The sequence below is a fragment of the Anarrhichthys ocellatus genome, unplaced genomic scaffold (assembly GCF_004355925.1).
Source record: "Anarrhichthys ocellatus isolate YVR2014 unplaced genomic scaffold, GSC_Weel_1.0 scaffold13, whole genome shotgun sequence".
Classification (NCBI taxonomy): Eukaryota; Metazoa; Chordata; class Actinopteri; order Perciformes; family Anarhichadidae; genus Anarrhichthys; species Anarrhichthys ocellatus.
In genome coordinates this window covers 8,789,920-8,809,149 of record NW_022280043.1, presented here as the reverse complement: position 1 = coordinate 8,809,149, position 19,230 = coordinate 8,789,920, and the positions used below count along the sequence as shown (strand labels likewise).

At 43.8% G+C, this 19,230-nt stretch overlaps 1 protein-coding gene across 1 annotated transcript; it reads right to left on the bottom strand.

Moving 5' to 3' along the window:
• Positions 1-263: 263 nt before the first annotated feature.
• Positions 264-18,054, bottom strand: fam110d (family with sequence similarity 110 member D). The gene is made up of 2 exons (XM_031853262.1): positions 17,910-18,054; positions 264-4,061 (listed from the first exon to the last, which is right to left on the bottom strand). The coding sequence occupies exon 2, from the start codon at positions 3,349-3,351 to the stop codon at positions 2,008-2,010; it is 1,344 nt and encodes a 447-aa protein (XP_031709122.1). The 5' UTR covers positions 3,352-4,061; positions 17,910-18,054; the 3' UTR covers positions 264-2,007.
• Positions 18,055-19,230: the final 1,176 nt, after the last annotated feature.

The following is a 19,230-nucleotide window of genomic DNA, read 5'->3' as shown; positions in this document are numbered from 1 at the left end:
ACCATTACCCTCTAAGAAGATTAAAGAACAACAGCCACAGCTTTTTCTTTATGTTTTTTTATATTGACTGCTGTAATATCATGTAATATACGTAAATTAATTATTTCTTAAATATTCACAGGATTTCTTAAGTATCATTTATACAGGGACACTTATTTTTACTAATTGGTACACAGTAATTGGTTTATTAATACAGAGTTTTCCTTTTTTTTAAATCACCCAAAAACACAAGAAAGACCACAAAGAAATCACCTTCACACACATTTCATTCTTTGTGTTTATTTGCTGTGTACATCATACACAAACATCTTTGGAATAAAAACTAAATCTCTCATATATATATATATATATATATCAAATAAAAAAAGAGATTCAGAATTTCACGGAGCCACTTTGTAAACATGCAACCAATGGTTTTCAACAGGGAGATATTAAAAACAAAAACATTTGAAGGGATATCAGGAGTGTGCCATGCTGATGACGAATACAGAAAAGATATCATATCAAAGCTGCAAGTACTGTAATTGTGTTAATTTATCACATGTAGAAATAAATCGTGCCCTTGAGTTCAGTAGTTCTCACCCCAGAACGCCTCTCAGTCTAACCTCCGCATACCTCGGCAGACCCCCAGTTCATATTTCAGTGGCATCCTTTCATGGAGATAAAGTGAGAATCACTGAAGGATGGATGAAGTGAGGTAGGATCCGTGGTTATCCTTGCTTGTTTTGATGGGAAACGGCTGACTGAGTCAGCTGGGAAAGTTCAACGTCTGCAAACTGACAGATGGTCAAAGTGACATCCTAAAAACATTTCGCTGTAAAGGGTTTGACAACTTGAGCTCTCTTATTTTTGGAGGTGAATATATCATTTTTGTAACTTCTTTTGTGACTTTTAAGTCCTCGCTGTGCTCGTATTTGCTTGTAAATGTGTGTTTTTTCTCTGACAGGAATCTTTCTCTGTTGCTGAGCTTGCAACCATATAGCTTACACAGCTATGAGCACTGAACAGGCATGAAGCATTAGCTGTGGTAATCAATGACTGTGTCACTAGTGATTATTGGACAGTGTATATACTGTGTGAACCCTCCTTGGGGTTTAGAAAATGAGATCAAAATGACTGGCCACACATGGCCCCTTGTCTTCCACGAAGCAGAAGCTCCTTTGAATCCAGCTCAGTGTTTAATTAACGTTATATGAGATGAAGCTCCCGTAAAGAGTTCAAGCCATATGTCTATCTTTCATTTCCTCTCTCTCTGTCCAGTTCAGTGCATTAACAACCCCACAGGGGTGCCTCGCATGTTTGTTCCAACGCCTGCGTTTAAGGAGTAAAAAAAGAAAAAAAAGGCAACACACAAACTAAACTGGGACAGATCCTGATGAGGTACTCATGGTTCACTTCACACTCACACAACAGTTTTCCAGTTTAGAAAAAATAACATAGCTTAGTGGTTTTCCATTTTAATTTAGTCATTAAGGGAAAGTGTTGGTGTCAAGCGCACTAACTGTGCCCACTGTGTCATGACGAACATACACTTATGTGCCTTGTAGAGGGTCACAGGGACTGATTTCAGAAATGGAGAGGACAACAACGTCTACTCAACACACAGTCACACACACACATACACACGCACACATAATAAAACATTATCCTGGGGGAAATGGTTCCATTCATCAGTAAGGTCTGTCTATACACCCACACAATAGATCTATAAATACAATATATCAATTTGAACAGGAGATAACTAGAAGCAGTTGTTGTCCTCTCATTTGAAGAAACAGTCTCTTTGGAGTTGGGGAGAGCAAGCAACAAAAGGTCATCATGTGCCATGGAGTGCTAACCCTACGTGCAGTGATAGGCGTCTGAAACGAACCCTAAGTTGTCAGAGAAATTTGTTTCAAATTTAAAGAAAAATCATATTTTGCTGCTTTGACTTGCATTGCTGCTCCAAAAATAGAAACAAAATTCTTCCTTCTGCACTCCACGGCACATGGTTTCTTTGTCCTTAGATTAAACAGTAGACTCTTTGGGTCCCTCTCGAGCAGCGTTCTTACACCCGTAAAGCCACTTGATGACGCGAGCGTTCCTCTCAATGATCGAGACGCCAGTGGGAGGCTGATCGGCCAGCTCCTCCTGAAACAGCCCGTCTCCTGAGTGCTGGGAGAACTCGCTGGGCTCCGAGCAGCCGTCCCCGGCGACACTGCGGAGGGCCAATGAGAGTGTGTCTATGGAGCTGGCACCCGAGAGGAAATTTGTTCGACCCAGACGCTCTATCATGTCCACGTCCAGACCGCAGAAGTCAAAGAAATGCTCCTGCTCCGACAACGCTACTGAGCAGCGCAGATGCAGGTCTGACTTTGAGCGCCGCAACTCCCCAAACTGTCTTCTGGGTGCTGGTGGGGGTGACGCCCGCTTCCACGGGTCATTCTCATCATCGTGGTTATTTGAGTGGCTGCCATTGGTGATACCATCACCGGTACCATTTGTAAATCCGTTCTTAGTCCGTTCAAGCGTAGAGCTAAACCCAGGGCTGGGGTTAGACCCTGGGCTGCGTTCTGGATCAGTTTTACTGGACCTTCTGCTTCCTGGTCCTCCATTCGTAGTGTCTTTCTCATTGGTCCAAGACATGCGGGAGTCTCCATCCCGTGAAGGCGCTTTCTCTTCACCGATCACCATCTTCTGGATTCTGCCTTCACTTCCGCTTCCCTTCTCCCTCAAGGAGCCCTGGAAGAGGCGGCGGACAAAACTGTAGCCCCTCACTTCCGTGTTATTGTTGTCCCCCACCGCTGCACCGTTGGGACTCTTGCACTCTTTCTTCTGTCTGTAGATGACGAGGGAGTCCGGCCTCAACATGCGTTTGCCTGTGCTTCTCCTGAGTACAGGGGCGCTGTGCGGCGCTACCAAGGAGTTGATGCCAGGAGTCCTGGGGTTGGGAGGCAGTACATTGTTCGCATTGCTCCTGTTATGCGCCTCAACGTCCACAGAGGTCCGTCTGTTCTCCTTCCTGGAGTCATCATTTTCATTCTCATCTCTTGAGGTGAACGAGCCAGAGAGTGTAGAGAAGGGGGTGTTGGATGAAAGCCGCGGGGTAAAACGAGGCGTCAGGCTCCCGGGGATGGATATAGCTCGCCGTGGCTGCGGTGGAGGGGTAGCACATGGCACCAGCACAGGCTCCTGTTTGGTGTTGATCACTTGCTGGCTCTTAACATATTTGGCTTTGTCCGCCTCAAGCCTCTCCACAGCGCTGATGGAGCGGCCGTGGCCTCCACCGTCTATCTGCCTGCGCAGGTAGTCTGGACCCTTGTTGAGGAGCCTCAGAGGAGAGGGGGATCCAGCTGGCGTTAGGGGCTTCATGTTGATTTACTGAGCTGGGAAAGACATCAAAACTGCAGCCCTCAAATGACCGACAGCCTCTGGTGTCCCCCAGAGAGCAGTTGTTGGCAGTTTGCAAAAGTTTCTGAGGGACGAAACCTGCTCTCTTTCCTGTTCAAACAGCTCTTGAATCTTCTTTGAGGAGTATTAGATACGTAGCAATTCAGGAGACCACAGAGTTCAAGTTTGTTGTAACCTTTTCTATAGATAGCTTGCAGTCTCTTTTCTGGGCAATTTCAGAGCCCAGACAAATTGATATCTCTATCCAGTATTTACACAGGCATTTGGATAGTCAGGCAGGGCACAGGGAAGTCCTTTTTTTGTCAGCCAAGAGCCCTCCCAAATGAGACGCTCCCTGCCCACACCGCAGCAGAAATAGCAGGCAGGGTGCACTTTGAAAGAGTTACTTTTTCCTCCCCCACTTTTTCTTCTTCTCTCCTTCTCTCTCCCAACAACACCCTTCACTGTTGATCTTTTCAGTGACGGCTGCCTGGAGAAATTAGATATAATGGCCTTAAATATTTGCTTTGTGCAGGTTGTCTGAGGGACGCCGGGTCAAGACTTTTATTGTTTGCCGCCCGTCGTGGTTGAGGTGACCTGAGGGTGGCCGGCACCGAGGCACTTGGTTCGCTGATGGACAGATGGGGCAGATGCAGATCTCGTCCTTATCCTCACCTCACCTGCGGGGACCCCTGGGAGACACAGATAGAGAAAGAGTGGGTTTTAGTTGGAAGTGTTATTCTCCAGGGCAAAGCCACAAAAACCAGATGGCAGGAAGGACGGTGGTCCCTATAGCTCAGCTCAGATTCTGCTCATTTAAAGCTGGAGGGAGTTACTTGTCTAGAGCAGATGCAATACAGAGCTGACATGTGTAAGCATTTGATGACCTTACATATTAAATACTTTAAGCACACTACTATTAGAATTTAACACTAGTCAATGAGTACATATTTAAGGGTTCAACTACAGGCTACATTGACATGTTGCAGCTGAACCAGAAACATTTTAGAAGTGAGACAAAATGTGTTTTTCCTTTGTCACCGAATGTAATATCAGCAATTCCTTAAATGTGAACATAGATATCCCATATATGAATTAACAAGCACATGTGGGTAATGTTTCCTCTGCATGTATTTCTTTAACTTTTGTCTGGTTTGTGTCTGTCCTCCTGCAGTTTTGTCTGTTGTCCAGACGTTCTTGCAACATCCTGTAAGTGTGGGATGAAAGATGAATGAATGCAACAATGTCTGATGTCCATCCACATGATGTGCCTGTTTTCTGCTCAGGAAGTACTGCATTGTTATTTTCTTTCATGGGCAGATTAGGCCAAGACAAATGGCAGCAAGTACAACATCCTGTAATTCGGATCACTGAGAAAAACTGGCAGGCAGAGAGACAGTCGGATTTTATTTTGACATCAAAATCAATGTTATATATTTATATTTTTTCCCCCCATATCAAAGCACTGCTACAAGCATCAGTTTTGCTGTCTGTCACTGCCACTACATGAACACACCAGGACATGTGACTTAAGCAAAATAACAATGACAGCTTTAAAATTTTAAACAAACATCTTACCTGAAATCAAGACTGAGGTTGTTCTCATTTAAACTGTTTTAATTAAACCATTACACTTCTGAAGCAATAACTCTTGTCACAGTTAAACAGCTTGTTCTTCAAATTAACAAGACACTCAAAAAAGGCATGACTCGGTGAAACGGGCTGCCTCATTTTGCGTTGATGATGTGTTCTGTGAAGAGAGACGTTTCATATCTTTTAAGTTTTCGTACTATGTGAGTATTCAGGAGGGGGGGAAGGAGGCTGCACGTCTCTATAATGGGAGAGGCTGCACCCGAGGAGTATTTATAGCATGAAAACAACCAAGCAAACTTATCGTGTGTCTATATATGTGTGCATGTATGTGGTCATGGGTATATTTGTGAATCTGCTCTAGTTTTGCACCTGAGCCTACAAGCTGTGTGTGTGTGTGTGTGTGTGTGTGTGTGTGTGTGTGTGTGTGTGTCAGCACGAGGCAATAAGAGGCTTCCCTGAAAATGAAAGAGGGCCATACGCATTCTTTCATCCTGTACCTTTTTCATGTCGACAAAAAAAGAAGCTTGCCGCTTGCGAAACAGGAAGATAAAGAACTTGCCTCTTAAACTTCAAGCTGTTATGTATAGATACACCCAGAGGCACAAGTGGAGCCTGTTTTTCATTCACTTCCCTTCAAAATGTATAAAGAGTCCATCTGCAGCGATACGTGCTCTGTGTTTCTGTGCTAGACGACAGGAGGCTGTTGTGCTTATTGTTCGGTCAGGTCTGCCTCAAGTGTTATCAAATGCTATTTTATCTTTTCCTTCACATGGGGGAAAACAATGAACAACCTTCTTTGGCAGGAAAAAGGATATATGTCTCATCATTTAAGGCAAACCATATGACTCAGCTGATAGTGGCAAACACTTAATCCTCGGTTTTCCGTCTTGTATTTATAAAGCATTTGTGATTTGTAAGATAGTAAAAATAATAGTGTGACATGCAACTAAGGTCATGAGCTACGAAGCTGAGGATAAAGTTAGAAACCAAAGTCACCAAAATCAAACCTGCAAAATCAGCAAATTACCAGCAGTTTGTTGATGGACATTCATTTATGAAATATATTGATCAAAATAATATTCCACATTCGAAGAGTGCTCTTTTATTTGGCTTATAAAATAGCTAAAATTAAAAAAAAACATTTATTTCACTAGGCGATTCCTAAAATGTACATTTTTCTCCAGGGTTCAGCTTGACTTTCAGTACTCAATAGTCTATTCCTACTAAATGCTTAACTACTATTGATACATTAGACGGTGACATATCACACTCACGTAACTCTACCTGGTTCAGTCTGCTCACACAGGAGCTCGAGCCTGTCAAATGGCACGCCACTATAAATTCACTGAGGAAGAGGGGGGGGAAGGGGGCAACGGCCAACTAGTTTTTTTTTTCCAGATGTCGGTCTGTCAGAGCTCGGGAAAGTCAACCATTGTTTGGGTAGAGTTCCGGGAAAAATGTCAACAGGTGTGGAAGGAAAAGAAAGGGCATGACACAAGTAAAAAGGGTAGAAAAAGAGGAGGAAGTGGGAAGAGAGGTTACGGTTTGTTGCTGGGGTTTGGGTATTTATTAGACACCTTTCTTCCGGAACAATCTGTTCCCCATCTGTGTTTAAAATGGATAAGGGTGCAGGTTAATGCTATTGATGCATTAAAGGGGGGATTATCACCATAGGAGCCTAGACAAAGTCATTAATCCCGATGGTGGCTTTCCATTGCAGGGGGATGGGGGTAAAGCATGCAAAATGATATGAATACAGCAACTAATCCAAACGCTCATAACCTTGAAATCCACAACAAAGAGAACAATATTTTCCAGCTTCCAATGTTTTTTTCCTCGGCTCTACTCTTAACGATTGTGTGCATTCATAGAATCTGACACTACGAGCTTGACGGAAACCAGTCGCTTTCAGAGGTTATCTCTTGCTCCGAGTGCTATCGCGGACATCATATGACTAAATCTGAGTCAGCTGTTTGGGACACAATGTCTCAACCAGAAATTAGACGACGACTCAGCAGTCTTTTCAACAAAAAAATCAATAAAATGTTCAAACAAAAATGGAACATCAGGGAGAAGAAATGCAGTACATGTAGTACATTTGACCACACACACACACACACACGGAGTGAACCAGTGACTCAACTGGGATTAGCTGGAGAACAATAGCCACCATTAGTGCCATTGACCATAATGAGCCAGATTAGCACCTTCTGCTGTGATCTCAAGGTTTGTGAAAATCTTTCTCTTGGTGCGTGACCTCCTTTGCCTCTCACTGTAGGTTGTCATTAACCTCCACCCCCCCCTCCCCAACCGACCTTCTACTTCATAATGCAATCTAGCCTTGTGTCTTTCATTCCCGCTGAACTCTCCTGCTCTCCTTCCCACTCTTCGTCTCTCTACATCTCCTGTATATGCCAAAGGGCCTCCTTGCCCTCTTATTTTCCTCCCTACTCCATCACCCTCTTCCTGCCTCTCTCCTGCTCTATTTACTGTGTGCTCCCTGCATCTACTGTAAGTGCAAGCTTCAAAAGCTTTTGCCAAAACAAGATGTTTTATTTATGAGAATTGATGTTAGTTAAGTAAAATTTTCATGTGGAACAGTAATCCGAGGGGTTGCAAGATATATCTGATTTCTAAACAAAATAGGTCAGAAGAAGGAAAAACATTTATTTTCTGAAGTTATTTCTTGAGAAATGCTGGAGAGTTTTACCTCTTCTGGACTCTGAAATAAGTGAAATTCCCATTTTTTAAAGCAACCCGTGACGGGGGCCAGGAGAAGACATTGCTTGCCTCTGAAGGGTCATAGACCAAAGAGTTTGGGAACCAGTCGTTCAGAGTCCAAAGGAAACATCATCTGTCATACACAAAAAAATCGCTAGCTACAAAACAAAACTGATGTGGTCACTATGTCGTCATCAGTTGACTTCTCTTTTCCTTCTAAAGCTGTTAATTTAGCAAACTGTACACATTTAACCGCTACAAAGAGAAGTTGGGCAAATTTCTGCATGAATTGGCAAGCTTCTCCAAGTGTCAGTCTCAGAAAGTTACAGCCCCCACCCCACCCCAAAATACATGGGAGCAGAAGGTTTCAGATGCTGTTCAACTATTCAGTAAGCACTCTGGTCCATTGCAACTAAATATGTATTACACAGCTCTATGTGAGCCTTATCACAGGCCGCTCTAGGTCAGTTTATGGCTACACAATACACAGGTTTTACAACATGACCAAGAGGATAGTTAATGTTAGTCTAAGTCAGGGGTCGGCAACCTGCGGCTCGCGAGCCGCATGCGGCTCGCGAGCCTCTCTGTTGCGGCTCCCTGAGGTCCCCAACTGGCGCACCGGATCCGGACCCAAAAACTAAAAACCGATGGATAATTCGGAGTTATACATATTGGGCACCGAGTTTAAACTTTAACCGGCGCTTCTTATTCAGCCGTTACAGCACTTGTTCGGCGGTGCAGGAAACACACCGACCAATGCATTGCATCACGTGATGCAGCTCAGCCAATCAAATATGGGAATTCTGACAAGTTTCCTGACTCGAGCGAGGTTTACACACACACACACGCATGGGGCTGAGACGAGGAAATAGAAAGAAGAGCAGGGAAATTGCGCTAATCGAAGAAGTTATCTCACATGACGTTCTCCAAAAATAGAAACGTGTTCAGAGAGAATATAATTTATATGCAAGAATGAACAGAATCTTACATGTTAATTATTCACACAGGCAGTTAAATCCTCTACCCCTGTCAAGCGCTTTTCCTTGCAGGTGGCTAATCATGTTTTTCAGACCCCCGCCCTCTGTAAACTATCAATGGATATATCCAAAAAAAGAAAAGTCACGGAGGAAAATAGAGAGTTTATCTCTGCGTGGATGTCTTCATTTGCTTTCACTGCCAACGATGCTGGCTTACCTCTATGCTTCCAGAACAAGCACACAGCATTTGCTGAAAAGTATCACGCTGGAGATGAGTGAAAAAGAGCGATTTCTCAGCTGCTGCAGCAAACTCTCCTCTTCATAAGAGTTTGATATTGTTATAACAGGTCAAATTGCAAATAAATGTCAATAATTGTCTTTATTCTTGTTCTATATTTTCATAAATACCACAAACTATAGTTTTTGTATATATAATATAACTATATATACAACTTTATAAGCTGTGATATCAAATAGCTTTTGCGGCTCCAGACGAATTTTATTTGGTGGAAAATAGAGCAAAATGGCTCTTTGGATAGAAAAGGTTGTCGACCCCTGGACTAAGTGGATGAACATACAAGGAAACAAGAGAAATCTCATTCTGAAAGTGATTTATGGGACATGCGGTCAGTGCAAACGATAACGACGGAATCCAAACATTAACCAGCTCGTTAAAAGTGCAACCGCTGTCTTACACCTTCCATCTCTCTGTTGTTTAATACAACTCCTCTCTGTCTGTCTGTCTGCCCTCTATCTTCCTTCCCCGCCTCCCCCGTGTCCTCCCTGTGAAGCGGAAGGCCCGGCCTGCAGGGGAGGCTTAGCCAGGCGCCCCCATGCAGCTAAAGAGGAACCAGATGTTTTGTGTCGTGCCACATCAAGATGCTCCGCAGCCCTGACAGAGACCTGTCATGTCAATTTTCCTTTTAATCAACAGCATTGTTTGGACTACTTTCATTTGACCCCTTCAGAACACAAAGCGGGTTATGTTTACGTTTTGCCATCGATTTTACTGTCACGTACAAATATTTGATGGTGGAAAAAAAAGAAAGAACTAAACACCCCAAAAAAATCCAGGAAGTGGCTGTTTACCCCACAGAGAAGAATAACTTCATCCGGGCTCGCTGGGCGTATCCAAAGAAAACCATCTGGCCTCGGATTAGAAGGTTAAAGGAAGTTTGCGGGTGAATTATGCATTCGGTGAGGTAAACACGAGATACGAGGTTAATAAATTCACATGGGCCACCTTTGAAGCTCCTTGGAATGAATGCAGCACACTTACCTGTCAAATAAATCCTGGAACAGATAAGAGACATCTGCTGTCGCCAAGGAACCAACTGGCCATCTCTAACGCCTTTACTCTCCTTCTCTGTCCCTTTCTTTGTACCAACATCTGGCAGCACTCTTCAGGATGACACAGACTAACGATCATCTCTAAGGGACTGAAATGTTCAAACGTTAACCAAAGCTCTTCATGTCATGACGAAGCATCTGTGCACATCGATTCTCTGCAGTGTGAATATAAAGCGCCTGCATGGGCCAGTAATGAGCCACGACTCATGAGTCTGTCCGGTTGGGTCATTAACCAACACTACAAACCTCAAGAAGTCTGTGATGGGGCAGGACAAAGAAAAGGAGGTGTCTTCTTCTATTATCCACACCGGTCTTTCTTTGCATTATTAATGGGCCAACAACAATAGTCCTCCTGCAGGTCTACAGATAAGTCTTGACCTGGTTGCTCTGCCTCATTTGTCAGGGAGGGAAAGGGACAAATAACAACATGGTGGCAGTAAAATGTAAGAGATGGAGCCACAGGACAGACACTGTCCCCTCAAAGACAAAGCCTGGTAGCCAGTTGTAAATCCTGTCACCATTGTGAGGCTGTGAGCGCCGTTAACCGCTTGATCTACGGTTAGAGGCTACCTTGGGGATGGCTAGGCCACCTGGGACGACTTAAGGGACCCCCGACCTGAATAGGCCTCCTCTCAAACAGTAAAATGTGACAAGATGGGGTCTTAACTCACTGCTGCAGCTCTTTTGTCATTCAAAGCAAATCATCGCAGAGACAGCTGAGCTCTGGAGGAACAAAACAAAGAGCAGGCTTTAAGATGACAGTGATAAGACAGTGCCATGCTGGGTGCATGCATGAGTCCATGTCAATATAAAAGGTGACGGTCAAGAGTGAAAACACAGAAGTCAGCGATAACAAGTTGCTTGCGATAACCAAAAACCTTTCAATTTAACAGCTAATTAGCCAGTAAACGAAGTAAGTCACGCCAATTGGCTAAGCTGGCTAATTACTAGCTAATAAGCTTATTAGCTTGTTGGTAAATTTAGCCGGAACTCATCATTAAAAATTAAAAATTATCATTTTGGCCTCTGTGTTGAAACTAAATTTAAAAAAAGTATAGGTATAATTCACATTCTACTCAAATAACTTAGAAAACATAATTTTAAACAGATAATTCGCTTGTAAATCAGATAATTATTAGCCAACTGGCATGTCGGCTAATAATCGATAACGAAAACACTTGCTAGTGGCTGTATTCCACTTATCTGAGGTAATAATTAAAACAATGATATTTCAATGCTTTAACGCGTGATGACCTGTAAGAGACGTTATACTGTAAGTCTGGCCTTTACAGGAACTGTTACACCCATGCAGTGCTAACACAGATAACGACTGCTGAGATAACGTGTTCACACGTATTCTTACTTTTATCAACAGACTGTGTAAGTTCCCTTTTCCTCTCTGCTAAGAGTGCCGGTGCTGTTGATAATTAAACAGCTCTGACCTATAAAGTTTTATGAGTCACTGAGTGTTTACTATTTCAGCTACAGTTTTTCAAGCAAATATAACTGTACTCAAGCGTTGCCTTTGAAAGTCAGGCCCAACATTCGACTGGAAGATTTACCTTAAATTCAGTTTCAAACGACGAGAATAACGAGAGACTAAACTATCATTAGAATGCAATTCCAATTCCAGCCCAAATTTTGACATAAGTGACCCAAAAGTCTCTCAGATGATCTCGACACCAGGTGCACTGTGCTAGGAAACCTTATAATCCACACAGAGACATGTGAACCTGCCTCCCCGTCCAGGAATGTTAAGCCCAGCTGCAATACCTCACTTCTGATGAGTGAACTATTGTCGGTTGAACTTGTGCACTTAGAAGGAGATGACGTCAACCTGGATCCTCGTATAAGAACTGTACAGAAAATGTATTATTATTAAAGCCAAGGATCCAGAAAGACATTGGATTACTTGTATTTGTCTTTAATAAGGACAACCGTCTCTACACTCATCTGTGGGGCATGGATCAATTAAACAATCAAAAAATGTGTCCTAAAATAGCAGCTCATTTATTTCAGAGAAAGCCACTCAATCAGAGAATTCGTCAAAAGGGTTTCTACTACTCAGGTGCTCATATTGAATGCACATTAGTGTCTCTTCTGATTGAGCCTGCCTGACTACCCACACACAAAAAATGATGCAAAAAAAATTATACAGCTTACTATGGTACTACTATAATCACTGTAGAAAAAGAAGAAGATAATAGAAGATAATACTAGTGCAACTATTTGAGTTTTTCATCTAAGTCGATGACCTGATTTGTCTAAATCTTGGGTCGAGGCCAGTCAAAGTGTGCAGTGTGTCATATGGATGTTTGTGTGGGAGAAGACAGTAAGAGAGAGTTTGAATACCAAGTGTCCAGATCTGGGCTACATCAAGTAAACGTCCCACAGCTCTGGACAGCGTTGTTTTGTAAATTATGACCACCGCTGTTGCTCCCTTCACATGCCAGCCTGGCTTATGTGACCAGCAGCAGCCTACTGTGTGTGTGTGTGTGTGTGTGTGTGTGTGCGCAGCACAGCCCTGGACTGGGAATGCACTTTGCAACTCAGGGTAACACAGATCTCCCCTAAAAAAGCCTGTCCTGAGGCTGTTTTTACAGCGCGGTGCATAGACAGAATTCTGGGCACATCCCTCAATCTCCCAGGGTCTTAAATTATGAAGGCCTGCTCCCACACTGTGCACCCTCATTAAGCTCTCAGCTGGGGAGAATGCTCTGAAAGACAGCACTGTCTGGCCAGCTGCCAGATGTTTTATTTCACCAAGTCGGCACATTTTTCACTCTGCCAGGCATATACGTCTGCTTCCACAAAGTGATAGAAGACGCTTCAGTGGATGGCGGCCGTTAAACCCGCAAAGAGCAACTAAAATGTCAAAACATGGTAAGTGTGTTAAATCATACACCTGTGTACCTGCAGCGAAACCTTGTCCCAACAAAAAGCCTCACAACACTGTGATGGATGAACATATCCAGGGTGGGATCCACTACTTCTAGGTTTTGTTTTAAAATTGAGGACGTTGAACGAAACACCAGAGAGGTGATTTTGGTGATGGTCAGTACTCAATGAAGAACTCCCACAGCGACCAAAAAGAAGGAAAATGAGCGTAACATCTGTGTAACCCCACCCTCTTTTCACGCAGACACACCAGGTTGTCAAAAGGACATTCACACACCATTTGCAGAATTACTCCAAACACATGTTGCTGATGTTAGCAGTAAAAGGTTAGCGCCGACTTGTGAGGACCCGTGCCAGCGCTTGTTTGGGGTTGGTTAGAGCTTAAAGCTGCTCCAGCTGTGCCGTGTCCCCAAATACTAGGTCGTCTGTGACTGTAGTGTCAACCCCCCCCCCCCCCACCCCCACACACACCAACACCACTCTCCACCACTTAAAATGTGCCAGTATCGATTTGCTTTCTGCACAGCTGAACAGTTTTATCAGGTTCATTTAGTACAACTCCAGTTGAAATAATGAGTCACTGACACGTGTTATTCATATACTGCTTATTGGATAAACATCATCCAATCCTGTCTTTTGAGGCACAACATTGAATTAAAAGTGTTTTTTTGCTAGCTGGCTTTAAAGTTAATTAAAAAGGCCCTGAAAACTTGGTTGCAAAGCTTCAGTATTGATCTAGAACAGCAGATATTACTGACTAAATCATTAACTCTCAAAATTGAACAGTCAAAAAACTCATCTGGAATGTGTAGGTTTGATTTGACAGTGCTAAAATCATAGCAAACAACCCCACAACTCTCACTTTGATTCAACTGTTCCTGAAACCTGATTGGTGCAGAAACGTAAATAAGTGAGTCTGTCCTCTTCCTGCCAGTGAGAAAAGCAAGGACAAAAACACGTGCAGAAATCTCTTGTGTAAAATAACAAAAACATTGGCCAAAATAGTTTATGGTCATGCCCCATCACTCTTAAAAAGCTGATTCAGTTAGTACATCAAACATTAATCTCTTGCAACCTTTCCAAAACAAACCCTCAAACAAGCATAACAACTTTCCGACTACGAGAAAAGAATAACAGAAAATCACCCACACAAAGACCCTCGACCGAGCTTTTTCCTCGCTGCCATCTACGCTTAGCTGTTAACCTCCCCTGAACCTGCCAGCTGTCCTCTCTCATTACCGATCGAGCGACCTGCTTCTCGGCAAACAGCCCCCCCGAGTGCCACGGAAAGGAGACCCCCGCCGTTCGTGCCTTCTCCTCCTCCTCCTCACCTCCCTCGCCTCCCTCGCCTCCTGTCAGAATCAGAAAACATCTGGAGGAGCCGGAAGAGTTTTGCGGGGCCGCGTCGACGATCCCGCTCCCGTGTCGGAGCGACTGTCCGGGCCTGTGTCATCTTCCTCGCGGTTGAGCGGACATGCAGCGCGGCACGGTTGAGTGTGATGGGATGTGGCAGAGCGACAGAGGCGCCCCGGTCGGACTGTGAACAATTACGGGGATGTGAGAGCGGCGGAGAGAAGGGCTGCTCTCACAGCTGTCACCCACACACAGGGGACTGTCAGGAGATGGAGATCTGTCAGATCATGTCTCATGATTTCGTTGCCCACAATGAATTATAGATTGAGTTATGAGCCCCATGGAGATGCGAGTGACGTAAGAGGAGACTTCAGGCCTGCAGAGAATGACAAAACTTATTATGGTAATGATCAAATCAGCTCCAGAGTTGGATGCAAACATTTGGTGCAAGTCTTAATTTCTGCCGGCACGCTAAAGCGTATTCAAAGACCTTTCTCGAGAGCGCAGCATCGTAAATCTTTCAAGAGATAAGCCAACAAGTAGAGGTTTCATGCCAAAAAGCTACATCTATTTTGATAAATATGTCCCTGCTCATCAAATTATCACTTCAATGAACATGATTTCACACTCGGTTGTTTACAAAACAGGAGAAATACTAGCTTGGTACGTACAGCAGATGGTGGGTTTTACTTCTCCTTCTCAGCCAGCAATCCTTCATAAGAGTGGGTATCACTTTATCATGGGGTACCTGCCTGAATAAGTTGTTTTGCTGCTGGATGTAACTGAGAACTGTGACTTTTTTAAACAGTTCCTCCTGAAAACTGTCAGCGAGGAGGTTCCCAGAGACAGACTCTACAATGGCCCAAACAAGGAGCAATAAAGCTAAATTATAAGCCTGGTGGCGTGTGTGTGTGTGTGTGTGTGTGTGTGTGTGTGTGTGTGTGTGAGAGAGAGAGTGTTTGAAGTCTCACACTGTTGTGAACCTCAAATTTCTAAAACCAGCTGCTGTTCAGCGACACATACACACACTAACGCAGTGCCAGGGGGAAGATGATGTCATTAACAGGGTACGTTTTCTTCTCTAATTACAAACTCGAGCCTCCCACCAGAACTTGGGGGACTTTTCATCTAACCATGCAACAAAACGGGGATTAAACGGAACAAAATGTTTGACATCATTCTTAAAATGTGACGTTTTTAGGGCTGCGCTCCGCAGGAAAACTAAACCGTGCCTTGAATGTGACTGTGGTACAGCTGGACTGTGAGTGATAAGAAACACATGAGTGGCCCATTGTGAGCTAAAACCATGAAATATCTCGCAGCTTCCGCTCGCCCTCCGCAGCCAGCACTGATGTGGACCCAACCGATCAGATTATACACTCGTAGAGCCTCGAAAAAACATCGTTGTTTTCAGGGGAGAAAATTGGAAAATTAAAGTCTAAGTGGAATCCTTGTGTGCTATTATGTCCCATAAGATATTCCCGTCTTTGACCTGTGCTAGATCATGCGGACGTCAGTGTCGTGGTGGCTCCTTGGCTTCTGTTCGGACGCCTATACGGTGTATTGAGCGTGTGAACATTCATGAGTATGGTTTAGAGATGAGTACCAACACCATCCTCATCCATATCACCACTGGTGCTGTGAGCCGAGCGGGACGGGAAAAGACCTAAATTACATTTCATTTAGTCACGTTAATGTCAGGCTTCCTGTCAATGCCGCAGACGGAGACTGCAGCGATCAGCTCTGCGCCCCCGGGCCCTCTGCTCTGTAACGGCAGGAAGTATTCTCGTCCGCTCCGCTGGGATCAGCATCAAACACAGACGAGGCCGTATTACAGCTGGAAAATTAGCGCACTGCCACATGAATCGCGGGAGGAAAAAAGAAGGGACTGTTTACGATATAGGCCCCACACAGTAATTTTGCAGGTATAGGAATTCAGTCGGAGAGATGTTTGTTTCCTGCGTTCAAACATGTGCAACGTGTTGGATGTAGGCGTTTATGATCTGTGACTCATTGTAGCTCTCGAGCAGGGATGCAAACCAAGTCAGATTGGTGGGTTTAAACTGTCAAGAAAAACAAAAGTTGAATCATGGAACGGTAGCGAGAGATAATGGGCCTGAATCTAGCTTCTAGTAAATTCATTATACGTCATGCATAACAAGTGCCTTGAGGGTGATCACACCCAAAACTGCAAGACAGCAATCTTATAGCCAACATGGACTCCTTAAAGTGCTCAAAAGATGGAAGTCTGAGCTGTTTTGTCAGTTAGTTGAAGTAGGACCCCCCCCACTCTGGAAAGTAACAATAAGGCTTCATAACCGCACCATCATGTCCATGATCTGCATCAAAAAGCATGAATTAAACCTGCGCATGGGCCAAACCAAAGCGTGCTCACCTACGAATCTCAGGGTGAATGTGTTTACAGGACATGTGTGGTCTGTTTAGTCTAGCTCCAAGTTGTTTATGCTCCTGACCCCCACACCGATCAAACCACTGCATGAAACACATCAGCGGAGAGTTAGAGGGTGGGGGGTGGGAGGGGTAAGGCGGGTCAAGGTGGATTTGACCCCGAGGGCACGCGATTGTCTCCTTGGAGGAGAAAGTCTTCACAGTCTTTTCGGTTTTGAGAGTTGCATAATGGCCCCTCAGGTCCCCAACTTACTTTTGTTCTTTTGAAAGCTCTCAGGTAACACCGTCTTATGAGGCTTTATAATGTTTTCATTCGTACGACCGGCTGCAAAACGAGACATGCATATGTCACAAACTAACTGATTGGTAGGAAAATGCTAAATTTAATTTCAGCACTACGAAACATCTCTTCCCTGATTAGTCGACTGGAAGCCAGAGCCTCACTTGTGCCGTTCCCCTGATTTCATCCAGATGTAAATATTTTGTGTGGAGCAGACTTAAGATGGGATAAACCTGCTGCCCCAGGTTATCTGCTGGACTTCAAGGCTGAGTTAAACCAGGGAGCCCACATATAGCTTTACATGGCAGATGATGAATTGCTGCATTTGTCAACTTCTCACAAAAAAAAATAAAAAATCCATCCATAAACCTGAAGTATTGTTTATGGATCATCCAGCTCCAAAAAAAGTCTGACATCCATCACAGACATGCTGCCAAGCAGAATTTGCCTTATAGGGCATCGGCCATAAACACACCATAAAGATCTCAGGCGTGACTCTTAAGAAGACAAACTGTAAGTAAACCTGTAAACTTTAAAAGGGCAGACACGTGGACTATGTCTTAGGGGGGAGAGCTGTATCCACTTTAGGATTTAACTTGTATTAATTCATAGTAATATAGGTATGTTAAGCCAAGCAGACTATAATAAAGTCTAGTTATCCCTAGTGAGTGCCACACTCAATGCCACAGCATTATGATGTCATTTTATTTAGCGTTTCAGCTGTTCACTTCGCATATGGTTCATTCAATGCGCGAGCAATCCGTGCCAATCTTTCGCTCGTGCAAAAGTGTAAAACAGTGCTGCCACATTATGAGAGCAGAATCACAGCGACCACAGATCCGATGAATCAATTCCTACCCGAATCCACCCTGATCGGTACCCGGAAAACTTCCCAAAATGCATGTCTCGACTCACACGTCCGCTTATAACGGAAAAACGAGAGCCAGCTCCTCGCTCACCTTGTCTGCTCAGTTTATCCACTCCTTCGGATCCCGTAAAGGTGGCGGAGATCCTCGCTCTTCTGTGACAGACGGAGCTTCAGCGCGCTCAGCTCTGCGCTCTGCGGGGACTGTTGGCGCACTGATAGACCGCTGCACGACAGCAGCCGATAAAGAGGGAGTCCCTACAGCGGAGGGGGGGGGGGGCAGGTATGAGGCTGTTGCGTGTAAACTGACTCCTGTGCAGGGAGCATGCAGGGAGTGGAGTGGAGTGGTGGTGGGGTGGGGTGGGGGGGGGGGCAGGACTGGAGACTCCAGTGTCAAATGTGCCATCACAATAAGTCATTTGGCTTCATAAACATTATTCTAGTGTCAGTAGTATTGGTGGAAGTTTAATCAAGTCAAGTTGTATATATCGTATCTTGAATTATGTGATGGAAGTAGCTGAGGCAGTAGTTATTTCTAAAAGAGCATATTTTGTAGAGTCCTACTTAAAGCTGGGGTTGGTAATCTTCTTCTTCAAATTTTTTTTTGATATTCTTGTTAAAATTCTCACAGCATTTCATTTGGCCGAATGTTCCACAAGCTAACAGCCATGTTGGTTGTTCACGTTCATTATGATATGTTTACGGTCATAATGGTAATTTTTGGGGAGGGGCTTTAAAGTTAAGCCTAAAAGGACGGGTTGTCAGTGTTGACGAATTTCTTGCTACACTTAGCACGTTTTGGAGCTGGTGCTGCTTTCATTGGAAAAGAGATGGCAACACTGGGCTGTTTTTTTGCGGTTGGATCATTTATTTAATCTAGCATTCTCGTGCTTCATTTCTCAAAATGACCAACCCTGCCTTTAATAAGTTATTAATTAATGGGCAGGAAGGACAAATCCATGAGTTTTATATCATTTAATTCATAAGAATTATTTTTTTCTTTTAGATTAGTCGCCCTACATTAGTGTTTTTGCACTAATCTTGTAGCCTGTACTGTTGTTGTCAAGGTTCTACCACTTATTTTATGGAAATAACTGGAGAAAACCTGAAGCAAAGTTGTTTATTAACAACTTGTTAACTTATAAAGTCTTTATAAAGTGTGGGGTGGGGGTAAACTACCAAAAAGTTTACTTCCACTAAAACCTGTTCATGACTAAGAGTCTACGACCAAATTCTAGCTGCTTTGTGAGGCTGAACTGAGCTAAATGCTAATGTAAGCATGCTAATGTTAACATGCTAATGGTTATCAGGTAATACGTTTATATTGTTCACCATATATTAGCTTGGTGTATTAGCATGGGAACGTAATTGTTAATCGGCACCCAAAGACAAAGTGCAACTTTTACGGATGTTTC